Here is a 27,514-nt window from a genome sequence, read left to right as displayed (position 1 = left end):
TTTGGGGGGGGTGTTAATTGGAGACTCTCTGTTCCAAAAATGGTGGCTACATCAGATGTTAAGATTCTGACCTGATGCCTTAATTTTTCAATACACACCAGCTTCTCCAATACAGTGGTTGCTCAGGTTGCAAACGTGATCCATGCGGGTGGCACGTTTGCAACCTGCAACGTTCACATTGAGCAGTGTGAGTGTTGCATTAATTTTCCTTTCTTGAAACAAGCCAAGGCCTTCTAGGTCTGAACTTCATTGTTGAAGAAATGGGTGGATTGTACCAGGTGAGGTTCAGTTTAAACGCAATACTTCAAATGAACTATAGGATTTGCTTAGTTTACAAAGGAATATTTTTTAAAAAACACAGTAAGGGGCCAATTTTTGCATCTCAGTGCCTCAGCTGTTATGTTTTTATCTACACCTTCTGCCTTAAGGGAGGGGAGCAGGGAAATAGCAATTGCCCATTGCATGTTTTAGACTTGTCATTTCGTTTCTCACTCATGCACACACACACAAGCACACACAAACCTATTCACTTCCTTCACATTGAAGCCACACAATTTGCCTTCTTTTCAAATTTCAGATTTACAGGGAATTGTTTGACACAGAAGAAAGGGAGAACAGAGCTTCAAGATACTTCAATAATCTCCATGCTGCCTGAGAAGCTAGATTGGCTGCCCACTTTCCCAAGTTCCTCTCGGGACCTGTTCTCGGACATGATACTTCCCCCCAATTCCATCTGGCAGCTCCTTCTCTTCAACTGCTTCTCAAAGGAGCTCTCCTCATGCCAGCTCCGCCGCGAGTCCCCCCTGTCTCCATGCTTCTCCCTCCTGCGAACGGCATAGGCTTGCTCACACCCCGTGGGCAGCTGGCTGCAGCTATAGGCAGAGTAGGCTGTGCTGCTCCCATATATAGCCGATGCAGAATAAAAGCGAGAAGTGTCTGTGGCAAAATACCAGCTGTTGGCCAAAGGTGTCGCGGAAGCCTGGGGAGCTAAGATGTCTGAGTGCCAGCCCTTCAGGCCCAGCCCAGCGGCAGACTTGGCCAAATGCTGCTGGCTGGTGGAAAGGCCAAAGAGGAAGTTAGTTTTATAGTTGTCTTCCATGCTGCCACTTCGATGCAGAGGGTACAAGAGTGACCTCTGGGTGGTGCTAGCGGTTCTCCCCAAGTGCTGCCATTTGCTGTGGCTGTCCAGCAGCCAGGCCTTCTGGGACTTCTCTGGAAGCTTGGCTTCCTCTTTGTCGGGGCTGCTTTCAGGAGTCTGTTCTGAGACCTCCTGAACAGGGGAGAACTGGCATAGTTTGGCCCCACCTTCCAAGGTGGCCGAATGCTTGTAATATTCCAGGGTGTCCTCCAGGGAGGGGCAGCCCTCTCCTGAAGCAGCAACACAGGTGCTGGTTGCCACACAGGACACAGATTTTATATCCAAGGAAAATGACCGCTTTAGCCTGTTGTTGTCTTCAACTTTGTCTGATGATATGTTGAGTCCAATTATGCCTTGTACCAATGGACTGTCCTCTGGTGAAAGGAAAGGGGAACCTGGCCGGTTTCCAGATTCCACTGGCTTTTGCTCCACAGTCTCCAAGGTAGATGTCGCACAGAGCGGGAAAGAGGAAAGGCTGCTGCTGCTCTGCCCGCTGTCCAGTCTCAGTCCAGGATCACTGCTTTTTTCCAAATGGATAATCTTCAGTTTGCTAAGGGATCCAGATTGGCCACTTTGGTTCTTGATTTTCTTCTCAAAGTCTAGAAGCTGGCCAAGGAAGTTGAAGTTAGGAGAAATTGTTGGTCTCTTCTCTTTTACAAATCTAAACAGAAATGTGTGTTTAAACAAAATGAGTTCAGCCAATCCATTAGCCTAAGACACCACAGCTGAATTCTGCATGCAAGCCATGTGCTGAGGCTGACCAGAGCCCATGTGTTGCACACTAGGCTATACCAAGGTAAGCTGCACACATTCAGCAAATTTACCTCCTGCTCTCCAAAATTCTCCTGTTCCCTCAAGCAACCCTGCCCTCTTCCTTGACAGCCCCTATAGCTGGAGCATCCTCCTTCCTTAAAGTTCCTCCTCCAATCCACCCTTGAAAGTGTTGGTTTAACCCCTTAGTCTTCATCTTCTCCTAGGCACATAACTGCATTTGCACAAACTAACCCATTTCCCGCATCCCCCTCTCCCTCATATTTGTAATTTAGATTGCAAACTCATTGGGCCAGGAAGCTGTCTTTTCTGTTAATGGAACACTCTGAAGCATCATTATTATAATAGTAGTAGCAGTGCTAAGCACAATTTATAAGGACCAGAAACCCAAACCCCTTGACCAGTAGAACCTCATGTAAAAAGGTAAAGAACCCCTGGATGGTTAAGTCCAGTCAAAGGCGGTTATGGGGTTGTGGTGCTCATCTCGCTTTGAGGCTGAGGGAGCCAGCGTTTGTCCACAGACAGTTTTCCGGGTCATGTGGCCAGCAGGACTAAAGCACTACTGGTGCATGGAGGACCGTGATGAGTGCCAGAGCGCACAGAAACACTGTTTACCTTCCCGCTGCAGCAGTACCTATTTATCTACTTCCACTGCTGTGCTTTCGAACTGCTAGGCTGGCAGGAGCTGGGAGAGAGCAATGGGAGCTCACCCCGTCACGGGGATTCGAACCACCAACCTTCTGATCGGCAAGCCCTAGGCTCAGTGGTTTTAGACCACAGCGCCACCCATGTCCCAGTAGAACATCATGGCGTTAGATATTCCACCAGACTTGTACACTTTCCATGTAGAAGGATACAATGTATAAAGATGAAACAATAAGGGCTAGAAACTTGCTTCTCTCAAAATAAAATGCTGAGATTCCTCAAACAGCTAAATTCTGTACCCATCTATCAGAATCCGGTTCTTTTTCTGTGCTTGTGCGGTGCTGCCACATATGCCCAGGAGAAAGAAGTTTAACACAGAAGAGCATATTCACCACCATAGCACTAATTCATTCTTGAAGGGGAGAGCTGTTCCAGAAGTAGTCTCCTCTACATTTTCCCCAGGATGGTGATTGTTTTTTTAAAAATGTTGACCATTTGAACAGGTATGGATACAGGTACTGGCATGTGTGGTGATACTTCAGTTACCTTCGTCTTGTGTTGTGTGCACAACATGGTCCCTTGAAAAGAAAGGTGGGCCTGCATTACAGTTATATAGAATAAGGTAAACGGGGTCTAAATGGCAAGACTGGGGAGAAGGGAGCTGTGCCGTATCTCCCAGACACTGCAGAACTGCTGTGAGTACTTATTGCACACTTACTGTTCCATTTACATGGGAAGCCCAATCAAAGAAACATTACTGAAGCCACACAGGGCCCAGTGTGGACCAAGCGTCAACACACAATCCTGGGCTTCACTTTCAAAAAGCAGCTGAGTCCAGGAGCTACCGTTTAAGTTTCACACAATGCCCAGGAATAACACAAAATCAGGGCTATTTAACGGCTGCTGGTCATGCATGCCCCAATCACACTGAAACCATTGAAAGCAGCTGAGACTATGAGAATATTTGAAGTCAGCCCTTTGTGTTGGTTTCCTCAAGAAAAGGACCCTTCCTCCTTACCTGTAGGCCTCATCTAATGACATATCCATTCTTTTCATTATATATGCAATAGCGATGGTGGCAGAGCGAGATATCCCAGCTAAACAGTGGACTAGGACACGACCGTTTGAGGCTTTTGCCTTTTCTGCGGGAAAGAAAGAAAGCAGAAACCACTCATTAGAGCTCCAAAAGATGCTGAAAATGAGAAAAATCTGTTTAATCTCCCAGGGATCCACAGGCAAAAATAAAAATCAATAAATTGAATCATACAGCCATTTTCAACTAGTTTTTTTTTTTTAAAGCATCTCTCCCTGCTCTCATGGTGGCTTACATAATGGCCATAACCATTTGCAGTTTTAAACTGAAATGCTAAGCACCATCAACCATGACAAAAACTAAGTGCATTGAATACTGGTAATAATCCTTGGACCTGTTTAAGTAAATCAAGCTATGGAGATAAACTGGATGAAGGTCTTGCGCCAAGCTGCTACCTCTTTTCACAATCCATTAACACAATCATGTGTTAACAACAATCATGCTGAAATGCCTTGTCTCCACCCACTCAGCCCCCATACTCAGATGGCCAACAGGGAGGGGCAACTATGCACAGATGGTCCAATAAAATGTGACTGTTACCTGAAAAAAATTGAAGAAGTACGTTGAGGGGACATGAAGGCAGAGCAGTTAATGTCCGTAACCACCAGTCATTGTTCACATGCACCAAGACTCACTAAGAATAGGCACATAATCCTTCCATGAAGAGGAAATGGTGCACATTTTCCAGTCAATATACATAATCACCAACAGGCCCTGGGAGATGCGTTTAGATCAACTGCATACAATTCAGGCAATACATACAGTCTCCAGTAAGTCTCTAGAAAAATGCCTTTTCCAATTCCTTTTTGAGAAGTGTGCAATTTGTGCCCTTCCAGCTGATTCTGGCCCATTGCCTAATCTGACATGGCTCACTGATCAGCCAAGCAAGATGGAGCAGACTCCAGATACAAAGAAATATTTTAGACAGTGGGTCAGAATCAACCCCCACGTGTCCCAGGAGGCCTATCATGGTGCCCTGGTGGCTCTTGGTAATCACCACTTAAGGTTCTGTAGGTGATATTAATTCATACAAAGTGGGTGCTTGGTAGCTTTGCAAGATATGCAGACAGAAGGATCAAAACAGGGAGGAAGGGAGAGAGAGTTGTGTGCCCCTTTTTTTTGCATTTCCAGGCTGCTGTGCAACAGGAGGAGTTGTGTCTCTCCTGCAAGTGAGGTAAGAGGTACCCACTCCCACATTGCATGCTCACACATAGCCTAAGGAAAGAGGAAAGCAACTCACTTCACCTTTCTCCTATTTTCTTTACTTCTTGCATAGCTTCTAAGCAAAGTTTAAGGTTTTATTACTGACTAGTGTATTTCAGCCCGTTCAATAACGGGCGCTAGAACATCCTGGGGTTCGGAGAAGCGCTTGCGCAGCGCTTCTCCGAACCCTGGGACCTGTCCTTGCTGTCGGCGGCAGGGGGACAGGAACGGAGGAGGAGAAAGCGCTGCTTTCTCCTCCGTACCTCTCCCGCAGCCACCGACAGCAAGGAGACATCCCAGGGTTCGGAGAAGCGCTTGCGCAAGCGCTTCTCCGAACCCTGGGACCTGTCCTTGCTGTTGGCGGCAGGGGGACAGGAACGGAGGAGGAGAAAGCGCTGCTTTCTCCTCCTCCGTACCTCTCCCGCAGCCACCGACAGCAAGGAGACATCCCAGGGTTCGGAGAAGCGCTTGCGCAAGCGCTTCTCCGAACCCTGGGACCTGTCCTTGCTGTTGGCGGCAGGGGGACAGGAACGGAGGAGGAGAAAGCGCTGCTTTCTACTCCTCCGTACCTCTCCCGCAGCCGCCGACAGCAAGGAGACAGGGAGGGTTGTCCGCGAGGCGCCGGGCTCCTCAAGGGCGGCCAGGCTTTCCCCGTCGCCTACGGGAAACGGGGTCCCCTTGGTCCGCCGCCGCCGGGAAACGGGAAGTGACAGGAAGGAGACATTGCTGGACACACACGCGCGCGCTCTCTCCCCCCCCCCGCCAACGCTTAGTCCGGCTGGGATCAGCGGTTGGCGGCCGCAGGGAAACGGTAGGTGGGGGGGGGAGAGCGCGCGCGCGTGTGTCCAGTCTCTGCTGTCCAATCCCTGTGTCCCTGGGGGACATGCGCAGTGACCCAGGGACACACGGGACAGCTTGGACGCAGGGACAACTTGGACATTATTATATAGGATTTATCAATCCCTGAACAACCTGGGATTTATTTATGTCACAGCAGCGGCCAGAATACTCTATGCTAAAAGTTGGGAGGAAGAAGAAATACCAACAAAAGAACAATGGCTGTATTAATTGACAGAATATGCCAAACTTGTGAGCATGACAGCCAAAATAAGGAATCCGGATGGAAAACAAATAAAGGGCAAATGGGAAACTTCTGGAGAGCACTTAAACAAAATTGATACTAAAACGAAACTACAAGTAGGGGTAATTCTCTGAACAACAGTTAAATACAAAGAAGGACTAGAAAAGAAAAAGTAGGGTGGATATGTCAATATGGATTGACAGCAGAGAAATCAACCCCCACAGCAGGTTCCCAGGAATTGATAAGACAAGGCAAGTCTTTGTCATCTGCTTTTATTCAATATTTCCAGAGAGAGGCTTGTGAATGCAGCCTCTTGGAATAATGGCATCCCAAGTAAATCTCCACTCCCATTCTCTCCCACTTCCTCATTCGCCATCCCTTCTATGCTTCTGAGCTGTTTGCTCTCCTACTTTTATGGCTCACCAGGTACTAGGAGATGGTGCGTCTGGAACGCTTTTTAGTGATAATGTGTCAGCCAGCTGCTCCAGCTCTGCCGCCTCCTCCTCCTCTCCCATTATTTCCCAACTTCCCCCCTCATCTTCCTCTGAGCTGTGTCCTCCCTCACACCCCTGTTGTAATTTTGAACTCTCTTCTCTGGAAGGGTCAGGCTGGAGAGGCGGTCTCCACCATTCCTCCTCTGCCTAGTCCCTGACAGATACACAGCAATACTGGATCTATTACAAATGCCATGGAAGGCTAGGCTGGGAAGTCTATATGGAAAGAATATTTGATGGTAATATATGATCTGCAAATAGAAAAATTGGAATGATAATAATAATAATAATAATAATAATAATAATAATAATAATAATAATAATGGAACATGTAAACTGCTCTAGGCCAACTAGATTTCACCCTGGGGTCCAACTCCAATGGTGAGTTGGACCAACCCTCCCTACTTATTAACATCCAGGACTCTCAACATAATACATACATGTTCATATTGCCACTGGCTTCTTCACACGTGCAGATGAATAATCAAATTATAATTTTCAGTGGCAAGTGGACAATTGGGCAGGGAATCATAGCCATTGGTGCTGTAGCAGCTTTCTGTGCCTCTGGGGCCCATCCTTCTGCAGGCCCACCTGAAAGCAAACTTCCTGTGCTTCATGCTGAAAGCATCCCACCCCCTCAGAAGTGTCAGCCATACTGTGAGAAGAGAGGAACCATGTAAGCGGCACAAAGTCAAGCAAACATGTTTCTGCTTGAAAAACATTTAGTGGAATCAAATCATATGGCATAGGTTTTCTTTTTCTTTTTTACCTATAAAATCCACAGACTTGTCCAACCACGGAAAGATTTTCTCACAGAAGCTGTCATTCACAGGCACTCTTAAGAAGTGGGATTCTGGGATAAAGTCTGGCTTGGGGCAAGTATTACTGGCGTTCAATACGTAGCCAATGTCGTTCTGCTGCATCAGCTCCTATTAAAGAAAGGAAGCCAATGCCAGCTGTTACAAGTGTCACCACTTACAGATCAATACAGTATAAGAAAAAGAATTTTAATTGAAAATATATTTGAGAGGACCCAAAACTATTCTCGGTTTTCACAAATATTTTTGGCAGTGTAAAACAAACAAACAAATCCTGTTTCAATTATTTTTCATGCAAATGTTCACCACACTCTGTTATCATCTCTTGGTGTCACTCATTTGATCAGTGGTATCACTTAGCTATATTTGGCTGGCTACGTAGCATTGTGTTGTCATACAGGTTAAATGCAAGTTCTCAGAGAGAAAACTTTTCGGAATTGTGAAAATTTGCTGTTAAAAAACATATTTTTTTAAATCAGAGTTGGTTAAGTGATAATATGTGAAATCAATTCAGCTTCACAGCAAAAGAAGCCAAGGTATATGATTGGTGAGTGTTGCATGAAAATGCAACGCCAGGGGGAGATTGTCCTTTCAGTCAATAACATTTCCGGGCACCCACCTTGTTGAGGACATCCCACTGGCACCCAAGGTAAAGATGAGGAAGTATCCGTGTTGGTCCAGTGTTGGAGACTGGTAAGCAGGGTTGAGAAATACACGAAGGCACCAGAATAGATTTTCTTTCACAAAGGCCAGGGAAACAACTGGAAAATTCAGCAAATCCACCTGAAGGAAACAACAGCCCCAAGTTTCAGTTTTAAGTGTAGGATGGTAGTGTGATGCATAATGCAGCATATTTTTTCTGTTTAAATCACCAGATTTAAATCACCAGAGAAGACATCAAGGTGAGTCAAACATGTACATTGAGTCACATGGTGGCTGAAATATCATTCATGCATATGTGAATGGGCCATTACAGAACTTACCTGTTTCATACAACATGCTCTTCAATTGAATCAGTACACACATTCAGCACCAATCATCAAGGATGTAAAATAAGGGCAGTAGATATATCAGGTGATGTACCTGGCTTCCCCCTCCAACTAAACTTTGCTATACAGTTTGGAACCGTGGTTAGAAGAGTGTTTGCAAAGTAGAAGTTGTAGCCAATGCTAGTCCTACTCAGAGCAGACGCATTGGCATTAATGGACATGGCTAACTTAGGTTCATTCATTTTCATATTTCTACTCTGAGTTGGATACAACCTTATGGTTCAGGCTAACTATGTTTAGCTGAAGACCCAACTAGATACTAACCATAGTTAATGAAACAAAAAGGGAGAAGGGTAAGAGCCCAAAACTCGTGTCTTGACTTCATAAGAGTAAACCATGATTTAACATTACATCTGAACAGGGCCAATGATTGTCAGGCCAGGTCTGAAAACACAAAGGAGGAAGATGCATGCAAAATGGGTGGAAAGTCTGTAGGATGCTTGTTGGTCTGCTGATTAGTCAGTGCAGAGCCACAGTCATAGCACAACATGGTGCAGGAACTTCTGGCTCACAAAAATATTCTGGTTTGTCTGCAGTATAAGTAACACTGAATGCTGCTGAGTACAGGCAACTGGTTAGCATTTGCCAGATTACTGAGGCTACCTAGTGAGTTTGCGACTAGGGCAAAATCTGAACTGTGGACTTTTTGGCTGCTGTGCTCCACCAGATCCCCAGGCACACCCTTCTCACTTTTGTTGTTAAAACAAGAACATTTAAACAAGAAGACCATTCAAACAATCTGTACGAATTGATCTTCCTTCATAAATGGAAGGCTCTTTTGTCCAGCGGAGATTTCCACCTGTGCGATAGTGATCAAAGCAATCTCTGGTTGATGGAGATTGCTTTCAGAATTTGGGGGGGGGGGGGTGGCGGGAAAATGAACTATTACCAAAGATGGCCTCTTATGCTGGTGGAATGCTCCACTGGGGGGGGGGGGAATGGGGCACACACCATTTGATAGAAAACAAAAAGAAGATATTGGTATCTATCACAGTAACATGCCAGAACAAAAATAACTTATAAAAAATAAGGTGTGCCTTTACCTTTTGGCTGTGAATATAAAAACTTGGCCTTAACTCAAATATCTAAACTACAACTATCAAGAATATCATGACTGTCTTCCTTTGTAACGTTTCTAATCATATTATGTCCTCCTTGCATCTGCACACATTGAAAACAAGCAATTCTGTAACAGAGAGAGAGAGAGAGAGAGAGAGAGAGAGAGAGAGAGAGAGAGAGAGAGAGAGAGAGCCTGTGCCTAAAAACATGGTGCAAAAGGAAGCCTGAATGAGCTCTTATCCTGCAGGCCACTTTGTGATGGAAGGGGCAGCCAGTGGCGGAGCTTCATGCTCCGGCACCGGGGGGGGGGCGGAGAGCAGGCGGGGTGCAGCTGGCGCACATCCCGGGGTGGGATGAGCGTCCTGGGGGCATGATGCACTGCCCGCAGGGGAGTGATGCGCGCCTGCGGGGGCATGGCAACCAGTGGTGGGGAGGCAGCTGTGATGGGATCCCACCGGGATCACGCCGCCGAGGGCAGTGCACTCCCGCTGCCCCCCTCTTCCTTTATCAGTGGGGGCAGCCATAGGAGCTGTGCAGCCATCTAGCCAGCTCTGTTGCTACACTTCTTCACACCGCACTGGCAGGACCCAAGAGTTAACTCACACAGGTGGGCCCAGCTGCTTAGTCCAGTTCCTGGACTCCCCATCAGCCACAGCCAGCATGACAAATGGTCAGGGAGGATGGAAGCTGTGGACCAACAACATCTGGTGGGTATTACGCTGCCTGTCCTTGCAGCACGGAAAGGCCAATTTTATTTTATTTATTTTATTTTAGATGTATTGTTTTCCAGCTTGGAAACACGTGTGTGTATACACACACACACACAGAGTAACAAATTAATAAGGCTATTATGCTATTCTGTGTACTTACACCCTCCTTTTGCAAATTAACAGATGCGATTGTGTGGCTAAATTTGGGATTATTTAACAGAGTGAGAAAATCCTTGGTTCCCTTTGTTAGCTTGTAGAACAGAGAGACTTTATATCAATGGAAAGTCAGAGTGTCAGTTAAAAGACAATCCAGCTGTTTTATTTAGTTGGTGGTTGCTGGATATTTCCCCACATTGATGCAGCATGCAACTTTTCCAGTGCTGGCTTGTTCAGTTTATTACTTGTAGCTGCAATTCTCAGATGGGAGTTTCTATGAAACCAACTTAAGGTGCCAAAAGCTGTTTGTGGTTGAGAAATCCCAAATTGCTTTTGTTTTCCAGTAACCAAATACCTCCCAGATCTTTGCTTGCAAAAAGCAGGCTCTCTCCCACTTCCAGTTGCAGAAGCTATCCAAAATCAAGTATCATATCTAATTATCAGGATGCAACAAGTGAGCATGAAAATATGTTGGTTTGAAAGCCTCTCTGTGATCAAAGTACAATGGAGTTTCCTCAAACTCTGCATACATGTTTGTTATTATTATTATTCCAACGGTATGATCACATTCCTTCGGGATTTCTCTGCACTGAAGAACTGACAATTACCTGCCACAGACACACATGCAGACTCTTCTGTCCTAGCTAAGAAACGGCAAGGAGAAAGAGGAGAACTAAGAATTAAACACATGGCAGATGTTTCATATTTCCCTGTTTTGTTCTTTTTCTTTGGTAGCACTAAATTGATTTTAAGAAAGTCATAAATGTTTTATGCTAATCCGTAATAGTGCAGCTAGAATACCTTGATTTTTATAATTAAAAAATGTATTAAAATGGACCTCAGTTTTGTGTAGATTCCATCCTAATGGGGCGGGGAACCTTACTGAAGCTCTCAGCACCCCTAGCATTTAATCATAGAATCATAGAGTTGGAAGAGACCACAAGGGCCATCCAGTCCAACCCCCTGCCAAGCAGGAAACACCATCAAAGCATTCTTGACATATGCCTGTCAAGTCTCTGCTTAAAGACCTCCAAAGAAGGAGACTCCACCACACTCCTTGGTAGCAAATTCCACTGCCGAAGAGCTCTTACTGTCAGGAGGTTCTTCCTAATGTTTAGGTGGAATCTTCTTTCTTGTAGTTTGAATCCATTGCTCCGTGTCCGCTTCTCTGGAGCAGGAGAAAACAACCTTTCTCCCTCCTCTATATGACATCCTTTTATATATTTGAAAATGGCTATCATATCACCCCTTAAGCTTCTCTTCTCCAGGCTAAACATACCCAGCTCCCTAAGCCGTTCCTCATAAGGCATCGTTTCCAGGCCTTTGACCATTTTGGTTGCCCTCTTCTGGACATGTTCCAGCTTGTCAGTATCCTTCTTGAACTGTGGTGCCCAGAACTGGACACAGTACTCCAGGTGAGGTCTGACCAGAGCAGAATACAGTGGTACTATTACTTCCCTTGATCTAGATGCTATACTCCTCTTGATGCAGCCCAGAATTGCATTGGCTTTTTTAGCTGCTGCATCACACTGTTGACTCATGTCAAGTTTGTGGTCTACCAAGACTCCTAGATCCTTTTCACATGTACTGCTCTCAAGCCAAGTGTCTCCCATCCTGTATTTGTGCCTTTCATTTTATTTTGCCCAAGTGTAGTACTTTACATTTCTCCTTGTTAAAATTCATCTTGTTTGCTTTGGCCCAGTTGTATAATTTGTTAAGGTCATTTTGAAGTGTGATCCTGTCCTTTGGGGTATTAGCCACCCCTCCCAATTTGGTGTCGTCTGCAAACTTGCTCAGGATGCCCTCAAGCCCATCATCCAAGTCACTGATAAAGATGTTGAATAAGACTGGGCCCAAGACAGAACCCTGTGGCACCCCACTAGTCACTACTCTCCAGGATGAGGAAGAGCCATTGATGAGCACCCTTTGGGTTCGGTCAGTCAGCCAGTTACAAATCCACTGAATGGTAGCATTGTCTAGCCCGCATTTTACCAGCTTCTTTACAAGAATATTATGGGGCACCTTGTCAAAGGCCTTGCTGAAATCAAGATAGGCTACATCTACAGCATTCCCTTCATCTACCAGGCTTGTAATTCTGTCAAAAAATGAGATCAGATTAGTCTGACATGACTTATTTTTCAGAAACCCATGCTGACTTTTAGTGATCACAGCGTTTCTTTCTAGGTGCTCACAGACCGTTTGCTTAATGATCTGCTCTAGAATCTTTCCTGGTATTGATGTCAGGCTGACTGGGCGGTAATTGTTTGGGTCCTCTCTTTTCCCCTTTTTGAAAATAGGGACAACATTTGCTCTCCTCCAATCTGCTGGAACTTCACCTGTTCTCCAGGAATTCTCAAAGATTATTGCCAGTGGTTCTGAAATCACCTCTGCCAGTTCTTTTAATACTCTTGGATGTAGTTCATCTGGCCCTGGAGACTTGAATACATCTAAACTAGCCAAGTATTCTTGTACTACCTCCTTACTTATTCTGGGCTGTGTTTCCTCTGCTGAATAATCTGCTCCATATTCTTCAGGTCGGGCATTGTTTTCTTTTTTGGAGAAGACTGAGGCAAAGAAGGCATTGAGGAGTTCTGCCCTTTCTCTATCCCCTGTTTGCATTTCACCATCTTCTCTAAGTGACCCCACTGTTTCCTTCTTCTTCCTTTTGCTACAGACATACCCATAAAAGCCCTTTTTGTTGCTTTTAACCTCTCTAGCAAGCCTGAGTTCATTCTGTGCTTTAGCTTTTCTGACTTTATCTCTACACGTGCTGGCTATTTGTTTGAATTCCTCTCTGGTGATTTCTCCCTTTTTCCATTTTTGGTACATATCCCTTTTAAATCTTAACTCAGTTAAAAATTCTTTAGATAGCCACCCTGGCTTCTTTAGGCACCTTCCATGTTTCCGTCTCATTGGTATTGTCTGAAGTTGTGCTTTTAATATCTCCCTTTTAACAAACTCCCAACCATCATGAACTCCCTTCCCTTTTAGTATTTCTGTCCATGGGACAGCGTTTCCCTACGTTTTCTGAAGTCGGTTTTCTTAAAGTCTAGGATTTGAGTCTTAGTATGCTTGGTTGCTCCTTTCTGCTGAAGAATAAACTCCAGAAGAGCATGATCACTCCCACCTAATGATCCTGCCACTTCTACTGCACTAACCAGGTCATCACTATTGGTTAGGACCAGATCTAAAATGACTGATCCTCTTGTTGCTTCTCCCACTTTCTGGACAATGAAATTGTCTGCAAGGCCAGTGAGGAATCTGTTTGACCTTATGCTCTTGGCTGAGTTTGACATCCAACAAATATCAGGATAGTTGAAATCCCCCATTACTACTATCTCACTTCCTTCTGAATGCCTGGTCATCTGTTCCAGGAAGGCTTCATCTGTGTCCTCAGTTTGGCTTGGGAATCTATCTCCCACAATGAGATCACTGTTATTCTTCTCTCCCTTAATTTTGACCCAGATACTCTCAATTTGGCTTTGAAGTTTTAAATCCTGGGTCTCTTCACAGCTATACACATCCCTGACATATAACGCTACTCCTCCTCCTTTCCCGTTTGGTCTATTTCTCTGAAATAGATTGTATCCCTCTATTTCTACATTCCAATCATGAGACTCATCTCACCAGGTTTCAGTGATGCCTATTATGTCGTATTTAGTTTGCTGTACCAAGAGCTCAAGTTCATCTTGTTTATTTCCCTTGCTCTGTGCATTAGTATACAGACATTGAAGACCATTGGTCATGTCTCTTATTTATGGATATTTTCCTCCCACCACTAGGTCTGCGTGGTGTTTGCTCCATTTGGTCCTTGACATTTGGATGATCATCTTCAGAACTTGATAGACTCCTACCTTCAGAACCACTGTCTCCCTCCCCCACATAAGTCAGTTTAAAGCCCTCCTGATGAGGTTTTTGAGTTTCATGGCAAAAACATTCCTCCCAACTTTTGTGAGGTGCAGCCCATCACTTGCCAGAAGTCCATCTTCAAGAAACTGCAGACCGTGATCTAAGAATCCAAACTGTTCCTGTTTGCACCATTTGCGAAGCCAGTTGTTCACTTCCCCTATTTTTCCCTCTCTCCCTGGGCCATGACGTTCAACTGGGAGGACAGATGAGATGACAATTTGTGCATTTAATTGCTTCAACTTCCTGCCCAGAGCCTCATAATCACTTTTGATCTTCTGGAGGCTATGGCTTGCAGTGTCATTGGTTCCCACATGCACCAAAAGGAAGGGGTATTTGTCAGTGGGTTTTATGATTCCTTGCAGCTGTTCTGTTACATCTTTGATCTTGGCCCCGGGGAGACAGCACACCTCTCGAGACATATTGTCAGGCCCACAGATCACTGCTTCTGTACCCCTCAGTAGGGAATCCCCTATCACCACTACATGCCTCTTCATAGGCTTGGTCGGGATTCTTCCATGTGCTGTCCCTTCCAAGGTTACCTGCATATTCCCGGAGGACTGACTTTGCTGCTCATCTTCATATTCCTGATCAACTGTGATGAGGGAGAGATCTTCAAATGGAGTCTGTTCCTTGTCTTCCATGTTAAGGGAGAGCACTTCAAATCGGTTGTGTAGTTCTAAACCCTCAGAGTGATCCCTGGGCCTTCTACTTCTATGAGTCACGTTCCTCCATACATCTGGGTCCTGTGTTGGCGAACTGACCTCCTCCTCAGGGATGTCCCTTGTCTTCTCCTTGGTGCAGACAGTGTGCTCTGCTGCATCTAAGAAAAGCTCCAGCTCTTTAATTCCCTGGAGCGTGGATACACGGGCCAGAAGCTGCTGGATCTTGTCTTCCAGTAGGGCAACCTTGTTTTCTAATAGGGCAACCAACTTGCAATTGCTGCAGGTGTAGCTGCCAACATCCTTTGGCAAGAAAACAAACATTGCGCAGGAATTGCAGGTGACTACAGTTGTTCCCTCCCCCTCCATATTGAAAAGCTTGAAGTCGGGGGGGGGAGAAGAGGCCTAGGTCTCCCCCAATAAACATGTGAGACTTGCTGCCCTAAATCTAAAAGATGGGTCAAACTGTGCACGCCGTTAGGCACACGCCGCTGCACTCCAAACACTGACTAGCTCTGCCCACAGCTAATCACCTGACTCCCCTGACTCCCCAGAAGGTCACTGCAAGGTCACCAGCCAGAAACAAAAACAAGCCTGGACAGTCACCCAAATCCAAGAGGCAGAAGCCCTAGAAAACCAGCACAAGCACACAAACAAGTAAGAAAACAAATATGCAGACAAACTATCTCACACACAGCCCCAAAAAGACAAAGCCACAAAACCTACAGAGTATCACTCAAGCTCAGCTCACCTTCTGCAGCTCAGCTCACCTTTTAATTTGACTTCATAGAGACCAAATGGTTTTTATCACACTAACAGCTTGTTATGTGAAAGTTACCATCAGCTGTAACAGTAGCGTAACATCATGATTAGGCCTGATGGTTACTATACCACATGGAGCGCCACCCAAACAATTAGTGGTGGAAGCAATGCTGACAAACTTAAGTTATGAGACTTGAGCTAAACTTTTGGTGAAGCTTTCTTTCTATCCAAAAGCTCCAGGTGGCAGTGGTGGAGCCCCCCGGGGGGGGCGGAGAGCAGGCGGGGGCGGGGCTGGCGCATGTCCTGGAGCAGCCCAGCGTGGGTGGGGGGTGCAGCCACGATGGCACCCTGCTGGGATCACGCTCCCCCCACACTCCTCTTCCTCTGCCAGTGCCAGAGGTTCATATTTTTAGCTGTTTTGATGGGATTTTACCACTTTATAAACTTTCAATGTTTATGATAAAAGCATGCACATCATAACAGAATAAAGTCCACAGCTGAACAAATGAATTTGCAAAGCATCCAGTTCTTATAAGCACTAACAACTCTGAAAGCAGCAATCAATAAAAGCATAGTAAACTGGATTAAAATAAAATCATGTTTACCCTGGTGCCTAAAAGTGGCATGCAAACACATAGATCTAAGCGAGGGCATTCTGAAGAAATTCTACTCAGAAGCAGGTAATGGGTCTTACCAGGGGTGTACCCAGGATCAAAACTAGGGGGGGAGCCATGGTCGTTCAGGGGCGGGGCCAAGGCACAGGAGGGGAGGGGCCACAAAGTGGGAATGTGGGCAGGGCTACAGGGCCAGCAGGCCCGGCGACTCTGCGGCAGCGCCTGCAGCCTCTAAATGAACCCTGCTCTGAAGCAGGGCCGTCTCTAGGCCTGGGTCCGGTGGCGCGGAGCGCCAGGGCACCAGGCCACCAGGGGCGCCACTACACCCGCTGAGAGGCGCGGCGGAGGCCGCCCCAGGGACGCCTCTCAGCTGTTCAGTGGCTTCAGGCTGCTTTCTGGAGAGGCACGGGCCTGGGGCCGCCTCCACCGCGCACAGGGGCGTCACAACAGGGGGCGGGCAGCACCCCCTGGCCCAGGGCCGGCCCTACGCCCAGGCTGGGTTGCACAGGGCTCTGGCCCTCCAGGCGGCAGCCGTGCAGTGAGCTGCGCCCGCCGCGCTGGGAAACGGGGAGGGTGGGGGCACCAGAGGGATCTGTACCACCACGGCGCCAGGTATGCTTAAGATGGCCGTGCTCTGAAAACACCGCTCCCATCCATTTACGGCTGGCCACCCCCCTGAAAAAACCCTTTGGGCCCCGCTTTCCCTCCTCCAGGTCCCCCCGAAGCCTTGCCAGTTCCCACCCTATATATCTGGGATGGGGAAGGAGCTCAGAGGTCTGCTAGTCCTGGCGGGTCTCCCCCCGTGGCCTGGGAGGATACTGGGGACCCCCACCCGCCAAGCTGAGACCCTCAAAGAAGAAGAAGAAGCTGCCACCGCCGCCTCCCCATCGCAAGGGAGCAAAAGATGGGAAAGGTGGGGTGGCGCAGCGCAGGCGAGCCCCCCCAGCTGTGAACCTACGGTGGCGGCAGCGGCTCCCCAGCCCCTCTCGCGGCAGGGGCAGCAAGGGAGAGCGGGGGGGCGCATTGCAAAGAAGGAAACAGCAGCCAATGCCCGGAGAGGGCAATGCACGCAGGGCGAGTGGAGAGCTGTGCCGCCCCCCAAGGCAGCTCCTTTCCTATTGCTGGCGGGGGGGCAGCGAGGAAGGGTCACTGCCGCTGGGCTATTCCTGTCGTCGCCAATCCGGTGCAAACGCCCCCACGCAGCTTCCTTACAGCAGCCACAACCACTGCCTTCGGGCGCCGCCCCCCACTCCTCCTTTGCAGGCTTCTGCCCACCGAGGCTGAACTGGCTCCTGTCGGTGCACTTCCTTTCCCGGCCCAGAAGGAGTCTCAGTAGCAACTCCTAACTCAGGGGGGTAGGGGGTGTGGAGGGGGGAAGGGGGCGATTCCCAGCCCGCGGCGCCGACGATCGCAGTGCAGCCTACTGGGAGGCAGAGCGCGGCAGCAGCTGCAACCAATGCAGGGAGCCGCGTCTCCTTCGCTTGCCAGCCCAGCAGAACGCTTAGGCAGGAGAGGTTGCTGCCCGGCAGGGCTTTCCATTGGGAGGCGCGAAGGCTTTAGTGGGCGGGGATTGGTGCAAATGTAGGCAGGGTGGGCTGAGAGGAGGAGCCGCCGCCGAGGAGCCGCGGCACCAGCAGCGTTTCCTCCCCCTCTCCCCTCCCGTGTCAACAAGCGGGGCGCCTGCGCAGGGTATTTGCTTCCCTAGTCGGGCCGCGGTTTGGTCTTCTGGGGGGGCAGCTGCACCCCCCTGCCCCATGCTGGGTACACCCATGGGTCTTACACCTACAGAATTGTACTCCTTACAATTGTACTCCTTACACCAAACAACAGAGATCCTATAAGCAATACTCATTAGCAAATACAGTAAATAAAAACAATACTGAAACATAACATGAATCAAATTTTACTTCTCCAGTAAGATAGAAACCATGGCAATGTTAAGATTTTAATTCTAAGGTAGAATCACAGTTGGAAGGGACCTTAAAGGTAATCTCAGGCAACTCCATGTCAATACAAGAATCCAACTGATAGGGACATCCGGCTTCCTGCTGTGGGAAATGGCTGCCTCCCACATTAACGGAAACCAGCCATGCCAGTAATTCAGTGTTGATATGGGAGTATTTAGCCCCCAGCGTGGGGGAGGACTGTCTCACAGACATGCAAATCGTCCGTGATCTGTTGTCTCGCATCAAGGTGCAAGCGGTAGGGACACTGGATCCGAGGGCAGGGCATGGCTGCCACTCTCCAGAGCCACTCCTACATGCAGGAGACACCTGTTTTATAAAATAATAAGATTTGGGAGGGAAACAGGCATGTTCCAGATGGAGGAGAAAAAAGGAAAAAACTGCCAAATTATACAGTCGTTGGATGCTGAATTTTGGACATCAAACAGACTTTCATCTTCAAACATGGATTAAGGAGGTGAGTGACCGATATCTTTCCTTACTGGTTACATCACAATTTGGCGAAGCTCATCCAGAAAGAATTTAATTACTTAAACAAAAGAGGTGAAAATTTTAATTGAATGTACACTGCACAGCCCTCAATGGACTCTGGCAAAATAAGATCAGATATGGCAGCTCGGACTGAAGACAGAAACAAAATGGCAATCATTATTGCACAGTTACAAAAAAAAAAATTCTTATGGAAAATAGCTCCTTTGGACTTGGGGTGTACTTCATTCTAAAATACATCTGCTTGTATGGGTAATTTTTATATGTGGACAGAAATTGTGGGCAGAAGGACGGAGAGCGCTGGATCCCTAGAGCAGGCTGGGGGGGTCCTTTTTGCTCTTGGAGCAATTTAAATAATTTCCACATAATATACAGCCGGGAAGCATGCCCCACAACACAGCATTATATACAGACATATATGGATATCAGCTCATTAAGAGACATCAGAGAGAACTTGTTGACTTGTCATTTATAAACTCTATTTTTGGAATGAAGCCTGGTGCCTTTAATGAGAACTTACTCCTACTCTTAACTAGTTCCTCCACAAACAGACTCCCCCCCCAGCAAAAAAACCAAAACCTTCATAAATACACATATGGCATGGCAACATGGGCAGAAAGGTACTGTGGAGTTGCTGCCTCTCCACTGCCCCTAAAGGTAAAGGGGCCCCTGACCATCAGGTCCCGCCGTGTCCGACTCTGGGGTTGCGGCGCTCATCTCGCCCTATAGGCCGAGGGAGTCGGCGTTTGTCCGCAGACAGCTTCCGGGTCATGTGGCCAGCATGACAAAGCTGCTTCTGGCGAACCAGAGCAGCACACAGAAACGCCGTTTACCTTCCCGCCGGAGCGGTCCCTATTTATCTACTTGCACTTTGATGTGCTTTGGAACTGCTAGGTGGGCAGGAGCTGGGACCAAGCAACGGGAGCTCACCCCGTTGCAGGGATTCGAACCGCCGACCTTCTGATCAGCAAGCCCTAGACTCTGTGGATTAACCCACAGTGCCACCTGGGTCCACCTGGGTCCACTGCCCCTACTGTCCAGTTATTAGCACGTATGTCTGAAAGGGGGAACCTACACACATACGGTAAGTTCCCTTGGACCTATACAATGACTGGTGAAGCTTACACACATAAAGTCTATGGACACAAACATTATGGTGACTTCTGTTTCAGTGTATCTGAAGAAGTGTGCATGCACACGAAAGCTCATACCTATGACAAACTTAGTTGGTCTCTAAGGTGCTACTGGAAGGAATTTTTCTATTTTATTTCGTCCTCATCTCAGACGTTTATGCTCATGCATAGATGGCATAGGATCTGTGCATTGTTGAAAGCAGTATTGAGGAAGAGATCCCGACAGCAGGTAGAACAGACTCAAACATATTTACTTGCATTCACAGAATCACAGAGCTGGAAGGAACCATGAGGGTCATCTAGTCCAACCCCCTGCAATGCAGGAATCTTTTCGCCCAACATGTGTCTCAAACCCATGACCCTGAGAATAAGAGTGCAGTATTCATAAGAAACCCAGGAAAAATAATAATCGTGAAGAAGCAACCCTTCTGAACCAAGGCAAGGCACTTAAATTCAAAGAATCAACAAAACTGCAAAATTTAAAGTGTCCAAAAAGTGGAGGGTAGGGAGAGAATTAGAACAGGTAAGGGACACATTACTTTTCTCCCTGTTAATTAATCTGAAGAAGCGCCAACTTGATGAATATCCATTTTATGAAATCTTGCTTGTCTTCTGAACTTTTGAGAATTATCAAGAGCTGGCCTAAGACATTTTGCTGCCTGAGGAGGAGGGGCCAGTTTCTTCTAGCACCTGAGGCAGAAAAGCTAAAAAGTGCCTCTCCTGCTCCTTGTCCATAAAAAATATGCTGTAATAAATTAAAATCATTAACAATTTTCATGACATCCAAAATCAGCTGCCTAAGGCAGCCATCCCATTCTGATGATCGGGAATCCACAGGAATCTTCACTGTTTGCACCTCCGTGCAAATAAAGCATTACCCCCTCCCAGTTCTGCTGCACAGCTGTTTAAAGCGCTGCTTTGCTATTCCTTTTCCTGCAGCATTTTCCTGTGGCCTCTTTTCTCCTCCCACCTCACCTGTCAGGATCCTGCTCTTTCCACTAGCCTGCCTGCCCTGCTTCTCCTCTCAGCTGCCTGCCCTGCCAGGCTAAGGCTCCTGCCCAAACTGAACAGCTGTATGGGGGAGAATGAGGGGAGAGCTGGCGGGGTGGGAGCACAATCTCTTTTTATCTCTCTTTGTCTCTATTTGGATACACAGGCAGAGGCATCTTGCCACCCCATTCACATGGCTGCAGAACATGCCGTCCAGGAGCTGAACCAGGGGCACCAACCAGGGATGAGATTTTGGCATCCCCTCTGGGCATGTGCCCTTGTTGGGGCCATCCTGACCATCCCCTGGGTACATAAGACCCAGTTCATCAACTCATGAAATAAGCAGAAATAAATGTTGTTAAGTTGCAAGTTTTTCTAATGACCTTCTGGGGTGGAATCAGTTCAAGGAGAGGGAAGCACCAGAAGTTGCTGGTCTTTCAGTTGTCAGTTTTCTCCCTTCCCGATGGGATGTTCACTGTCAGATGAAGGCTAGGCTAGGCCCATCCTTCCTGAGATGCTTGTTTTCTCTGTGCAGGAATTTTCAGTATTGTTGTTGCTGCTGTCCACATACACCTCACACATGCCTGTCTAAGAACGAAGCCCAGCGTTACGAGGCAGAAGTTAGAATGTCGCCACAAGGCAGGGGCGGAGGAAAGGGGGTGTGGTAGGTGTGGTCCACCCCGGGTGTTATCACTGAGGGGGGGGGGGTGTCAAAATGCCAGAAAAAACAGGAAAAAAAACATCTCCCTCTCAATTTTTCCACCCCCCCCAGGCCTTCCAGCCCCCACACTTTGGAGCTCCCTGCCGACTGACACCAGGCAGGTGCTCTCACTGTCCTCTTTCCGGCAACTGCTCAAAACATTTTCATTAGGGCCAGCCCATCTGAACACAAGAAGCTGCATGCAATTTACGTCCTTTTAACCACTGCTGACTTTAATCATCTTTTGAATACTCTTAAATACCAGCTTTTAACTGTTTTATCAATCATTTGAATGTTCTGTTGTATATTTTTGTAAACTGTTTAGAAGCTCACTTACCATCATGTGGTTTATAATGTATAATAACAAATTAAATTTCAAAAACACATACACTCCTTTTCCTTTCAAACAAAGTTTGAGCCTTAGTGCAACGTTCAGTAACTGCCCCGGCTGTCCTCAAGTAGAGATGGGAAGGCCTGGATACGCCCCGCCCCCCCGGAAGAAACAGGTTTTTCCCCCCAAAGCTGTTTTTTAGAAGTCCAGTCCATGAGAAAAATGATGAAGTGGCAAAGGAAGAATAAATGGAAAATGATAGCAGAAGTTCAGAAAATGAGATAGTATAAACTGCATGTATATGTTGTGTCTTTTGTTTTGTGGTTTGTTTTTTAAGCACTACTCAAAGGGTAGACCTTCTATGGAGCTTAAATAATGAGATGGATCTTAACTTTATTTGGTTGGTGCTAAGGGGCAAATCTGATTATTTTTTATGTTGATGGTTTCTTGCTTTTTTTTACTTTTGAGGGAAAGAGCGGTGGTTACCTGTTTTATTGCAAGCATAATACTTTTATATACACTGCGTTTCACGCAATTTGTAAAACTACTCCACACTGAACTTTTTTTTCAATTTTTCCAAAATTTCCATTTTTTCTTTCCTGGAAAACAACAGGGGGGAAATGGTTTTTTCTCATGGCTTCAAAATTTCCATAAATTTTACATCTCTAGCCCAGAGTGCTTAAATCCACTTCAATTGCAGAAAGCTAATGTTCTAGTATACTCTTAAATCTCTCCTGCAAAATACAGACAGTTTGGAGAGGCCCCCAGTTTCCTGCATCAGTTTTCTATATGCAGAATCTCAGCCATTTATCAACAGTATTGCATTAAGGATAAACACAATTCAAATCTAACAGAATAATCAGTCTCTTTTCTCTCTTTTTGCATTATATGCACTCCCCTATGTGTGCCACACTCATACGGTTTCCCAGGATCCTACCTGCAAGCAGGTGAACACAGCTGAAGTTCTTCTCCAGTTTTCCCAGCAGGACAGTGAGGAATGAGTCAGATAAAACAGAAGCCACATTCTTTGAACTTTGGTCATACACCACAACTTCTTGCTTGCTGTCAATTTCAACCTGGAAAAAAATAATTGGGGAGGAATGATCAGATGCAATAAAGTTTTTAAAACCTTTAGCACCTTTTTCAAAAGAAAGCTCTTATTTATATGCCTATTATTATTAATTCAGACCATATTAATCTTCATTTGGATTTTGGCAGCAGCAGAACCAAGGGAGAAATGAAGCAGCCACAACATTTGCTCTGTGCCCTTGTACACTTGCTTGGTAGCCTAGCCATGATTTGGGTTTAGCAGTATATGCTAACTGAGCTCATATGTCTTTGCTGGCAAGCTTCCATCTCTAATGCTGTACCCATGCATAAGTGCATCTTTAAAAAAGGAATTTCATCAACACCCATCACTGCTTTACCTTGTGCTTTGCAGAATGCTGGATGAGCTCAGTGATCAGCACTTTATCTTGTTGCAGCCTTCGCTTCATGAGCTTGGAGCAGTTGATATTGATGGCATCCAAGATGTGTGATGTATTGTATTCCACAAAGGGGCGGCTGTCAATCACCAGCAATTTTTCTGTGCCGCTTTCCAGCAAAGCCACCAGCCTCTCACCAACTATCAGTTGAGTACCATTCATCTCATCAGCCATGACAACAGCAGAGGCCCTTCTTTTTCCTCTCCAATTTGCAGCAAAGATGAAGAAGGTGATGTAATGGCTATGGACTTAAAGGCTTAGCCAGTCCATTGTACTCAGTATATGAGGTCATACTGGCAGTGACTGGCAAGAGAAAAGTTAGACCCATTTTCCCTTGAGAGGGTCCTCCAAAGATGAATGCCCCGTCCGGCTCCCAGTTGATATTCTGGTTATATAGGGCTTGCTAAAGCAGCCCCTCACAACCAATTCATCCTGGGCTATAGAGTAGCCATTTCACAACTCAAACAAAAGATGCTTTTCGACTGGTCCTGCCATTACATCATTCTTTACCTTTGTTCCCACATCATCAGCCTTCAGAGTGGACTAGGAGCCTGTTGAGACATGGAAAGAGGTGACAAGTGGCAGACAGAAAGGAAAGCAAAACAAACAAGACCGACTCTGGGAGTTTGCAACCCATAATCCCACCCCCCCTTAACTCTCCTGTTGTCACAATAAAGTCCTCACATGTGCTGCGAACCATCTTTTTCTTTTCTTTCTTAAAAATACTGTAAATGCATACATGATAATTGATTCCCTTACTTCATTTATTCCCCCACCCTAAGGGACGCGGGTGGCGCTGTGGGTTAAACCACTGAGCGGAGGGCTTGCCGATGAGAAGGTCTGCGGTTCAAATCCCTGTGACGGGGTGAGCTCCCATTGTTCAGTCCCTGCTCCTGCCACCCTAGCAGTTCCAAAGCACATCAAAGTGCAAGTAGATAAATAGGTACTGCTCTGGCGGGAAGGTAAACGGCGTTTCCGTGCGCTGCTTTGGTTCGCCAGAAGCAGCTTTGTCATGCTGGCCACATGACCCGGAAGCTGTACATCGGTTCCCTTGGCCAGTAAAGCGAGATGAGTGCCGCAACCCCAGAGTCGTCCGTGACTGGACCTGAAATGTGGATCACAAGGCGCTTTATCCCACCCCTTTCCACTAGCCAGAGGTGTCAAACAAGGCTGCCTCTTGGCTCCCTTTGCTTTAGCTTTTCTGACTTTGTCTCCACACGTGCTGGCTATATGTTTGAATTCCTCTCTGGTGATTTCCCCCCTTTTCCATTATTTGTACATATCCCTTTTAAATCTTAACTCAGTTAAAAGTTCTTTAGATAGCCACCCTGGCTTCTTTAGGCACCTTCCATGTTTCCGTCTCATTGGTATTGCCTTTTAATATCTCCCTTTTAACAAACTCCCAACCATCATGAACAACCTTCCCTTTTAGTCCATGGGATCTCACCCAGCGTTTCCCTAAGTTTTCTGAAGTCGGCTTTCTTAAAGTCTAGAATTAAAGTCTAGAATTTTGAGCCTTAGTATGCTTGGTTGCATACTAAGATGAAAGCATACTAAGTGGTAGACACTTCACCACTACAGACAGCTGGTCTTTAAATGCTCCTCACTGCTAAAAACAAAAACCTAAATATATGATAGAGCTTACCCAGAAGAAAGGACCTAGCTTTCATGACTTGCTAGCTTTCTACTCGCAGGTTTGGGTTTACACACACCACCATCATCATTATGCAACACATGTAGGTCCTGTTTTAATTACAGCATTGTTGTTGGTTAGAGGTGCAGCAGATTTACAATTCCTCTGAGCTGTGCCAAACTAATGAGCTCAGAGGAAGAAACCTCAACTATTAAAAGGCTGAATGTACCCAACTGGAATGAAACGTTGACTGGAATAAGAACAGTCATTTCATTAGGGTGTGTTTTATTCCCCAGTGATCCAGGGACCAGAAATATCTTTTGCTGCACAAAAACCAACCCCCTCATAGGTGATGAGAGTCTGTAATAGTCTGAAACTGTAATGGTACTTAATTTGTTCCTTTATTCATCTACTTTAAATATATACTCTTATGAAACTGCAGTAGATGAATAAATGAACAAAACTGCAGTTTCCTAAGATTTATTTCATTTTAAGAGATGTGCAATTTAAATCTATTGAATAGCTCTAGTTCTCTGAAGCTGAAAAAGCCTCCTTGCTCACACAGTTTTACATGTAAGTGGGGGAGATGATTGCTCCCATACCAATCAATACACGGGGCCGAGCAACCAGACAAAATTGTTCTGGGTAGCAGTTATGGCCCATGGGCCATCAGTTGTTATTCTTGAATTAAAGAAATTATTATTTGGCAAAGATGAATGAAACTATGGGCAGTATTTTAACAAATGAGTTCTGTCACTGCAAGGATTTCCACTCGCACAATGGGACTTCCCCCCTCTGCACATGCTTGTTCTGTGCCTCCCCCAAATCTGCTCCAGAGGGGGAAGGGGGGGAACACTCAGAACAGATTTAGGGGGGCATGAGGGGGAGGAGAGCTGCATAACATTTCATTGCACAAGCAGAAACTACCTAAATTCCACTCCCATCTGTAACTAATTCAAGAATTACTATTTTTCAAACAATTTTGATTTACCAACAGAAGCATAATCAGACTTCTGCCTAAGCAGCCAATGAAAATAGTGAGCAACAAAGAAAATACAGATCTTTGGATACTAGTCACATCCCCACTTATGCATTTCTGAACCACAAATCTTTGTCCTATGTTGCAAGGACATGCACCCAACCTCCAATGACACGAATTCAAGAGAAGGGAATGATGTGTGTTTATATATAGAATCGGCAATGATATCCAGGGTTCTCTGCAATATACAAACTCACTACATCCACAGAAACACGTAGGTCATAATTATGAGTATTTTGCCAGTCATGAAAGCATCAAGAATGTGGCAACTTCTTCCCCACAAAGACCCACTGTCTAAAATTAGCAAAATGTAGGGAAAAGAACAAAACCCATGGAGTGAGGCTTCCTGCACGATTCATGCCCGGCTCTTTGGAACAGAATGAGCTTCTACTTTCAAAGACTCTTGGGGACCTCATTACCTACCCACCCACAAGTCTAATAGAAGTCATTTGCTTCAATGAGCAGAAGATCAGACCTGTTAATGAGGCAGCCAGACAGTCTGCTTGGATGTGGATAAAGGACTGGAGTTTATGCCTGGCCTGTAGGAAAGGGGTGATATGATAGCCATGTTCAAATATATAAAAGGATGTCATATAGAGGAGGGAGAAAGGTTGTTTTCTGCTGCTCCAGAGAAGCGGACACGAAGCAATGGATTCAAACTACAAGAAAGAAGATTCCTCCTAAACATTAGGAAGAACTTCCTGACAGTAAGAGCTGTTCGTCAGTGGAATTTGCTACCAAGGAGTGTGGTGCAGTCTCCTTCTTTGGAGGTCTTTAAGCAGAGGCTTGACAGGCATATGTCAAGAATGCTTTGATGGTGTTTCCTGCTTGGCAGGGGGTTGGACTGGATGGCTCTTGTGGTCTCTTCCAACTCTATGATTCTATAGAGTAGAGGGCTAGAGCTTTAATCTGCGTGGTAGATATACCATCATTATGTAAGCCTTGCTTCTTAATTTTAGGTAAGAATTCCAAATGTTATGAATATCACATAGTATGTAGATGTATATTATATGTGTTTAATTTGTGTGTAGCTTGTCTCATTGCTTTCAACAACATACAAAGAGCAATACTGGATCAGCACTGTGTCCTCACAGCGACCAGCTACATATCCATGTACATGTACATGCTACATGTACATGCACATCCATGCACAACAGCACCCTCCCCACTTGCAATCCCCACTACCAACTTGTACTGCCTCTGGGAATGGGGGTGGCACCCAGCTATCATGGCTATTAGCCATTGATAGCTTTATTCTTTGTAAATTTGTCTAATCCTCTTTTAAAGTCATCCCAGTTGATGACCATCACTACCTAGTGTGGGAACAAACTCTATAATTCAACTATGCACTGTGTGTAAAAGTACTTTCTTCTGTGTTTCCCCCTGAATCCATATATTTTCACACACCTTTAGTTCCCTTTTGATATTTATGACACAATTTATGAAATCTATATTGTGTTGCCCAATCATTATCCAAAAGCTACACGGCTCTTCCACTAAATGCTGCCTCTACACCACACACCTATGCACAGGAGCCTCCCTGTTTCCGTCTGTGAAATGTTTGCAGATTGGCAGGTGTCAGATTCTTCC

The 27,514-nt window shown here is 46.1% G+C and overlaps 2 protein-coding genes across 5 annotated transcripts in view; one reads left to right on the top strand and one right to left on the bottom strand.

The window, feature by feature from the left end:
• Positions 1–23,806, top strand: part of BORCS5 (BLOC-1 related complex subunit 5) — a 62,678-nt gene extending 38,872 nt beyond the window's left edge. Inside the window, exons 5-6 of one of the 4 annotated variants that reach the window (XR_004691726.3) lie at positions 8,119–8,145; positions 22,698–23,806. The gene's annotated coding sequence lies outside the window, so the exon portion shown is untranslated. Of the gene's footprint in view, positions 1–577; positions 892–8,118; positions 8,146–13,999; positions 14,138–22,697 lie in introns of those variants that run through there. The other 3 variants (XR_009557656.2, XR_015949952.1, XR_004691728.3) reach the window with 3 other exon arrangements.
• On the bottom strand, positions 561–23,426 carry DUSP16 (dual specificity phosphatase 16). The gene is made up of 6 exons (XM_088669386.1): positions 23,196–23,426; positions 22,706–22,844; positions 7,863–8,026; positions 7,195–7,354; positions 3,573–3,696; positions 561–1,799 (listed from the first exon to the last, which is right to left on the bottom strand). Exons 1-6 carry the CDS (start codon positions 23,424–23,426, stop codon positions 623–625), a joined length of 1,995 nt encoding a protein of 664 aa, XP_088525512.1. The 3' UTR covers positions 561–622.
• Positions 23,807–27,514: the final 3,708 nt, after the last annotated feature.

Source organism: Zootoca vivipara, chromosome 5 (assembly GCF_965207765.1).
Source record: "Zootoca vivipara chromosome 5, rZooViv2.hap1.1, whole genome shotgun sequence".
Taxonomy (NCBI): domain Eukaryota; kingdom Metazoa; phylum Chordata; class Lepidosauria; order Squamata; family Lacertidae; genus Zootoca; species Zootoca vivipara.
Note: the sequence above shows the minus strand (reverse complement) of the source record. Positions and strands in the feature narration are given on the sequence as shown.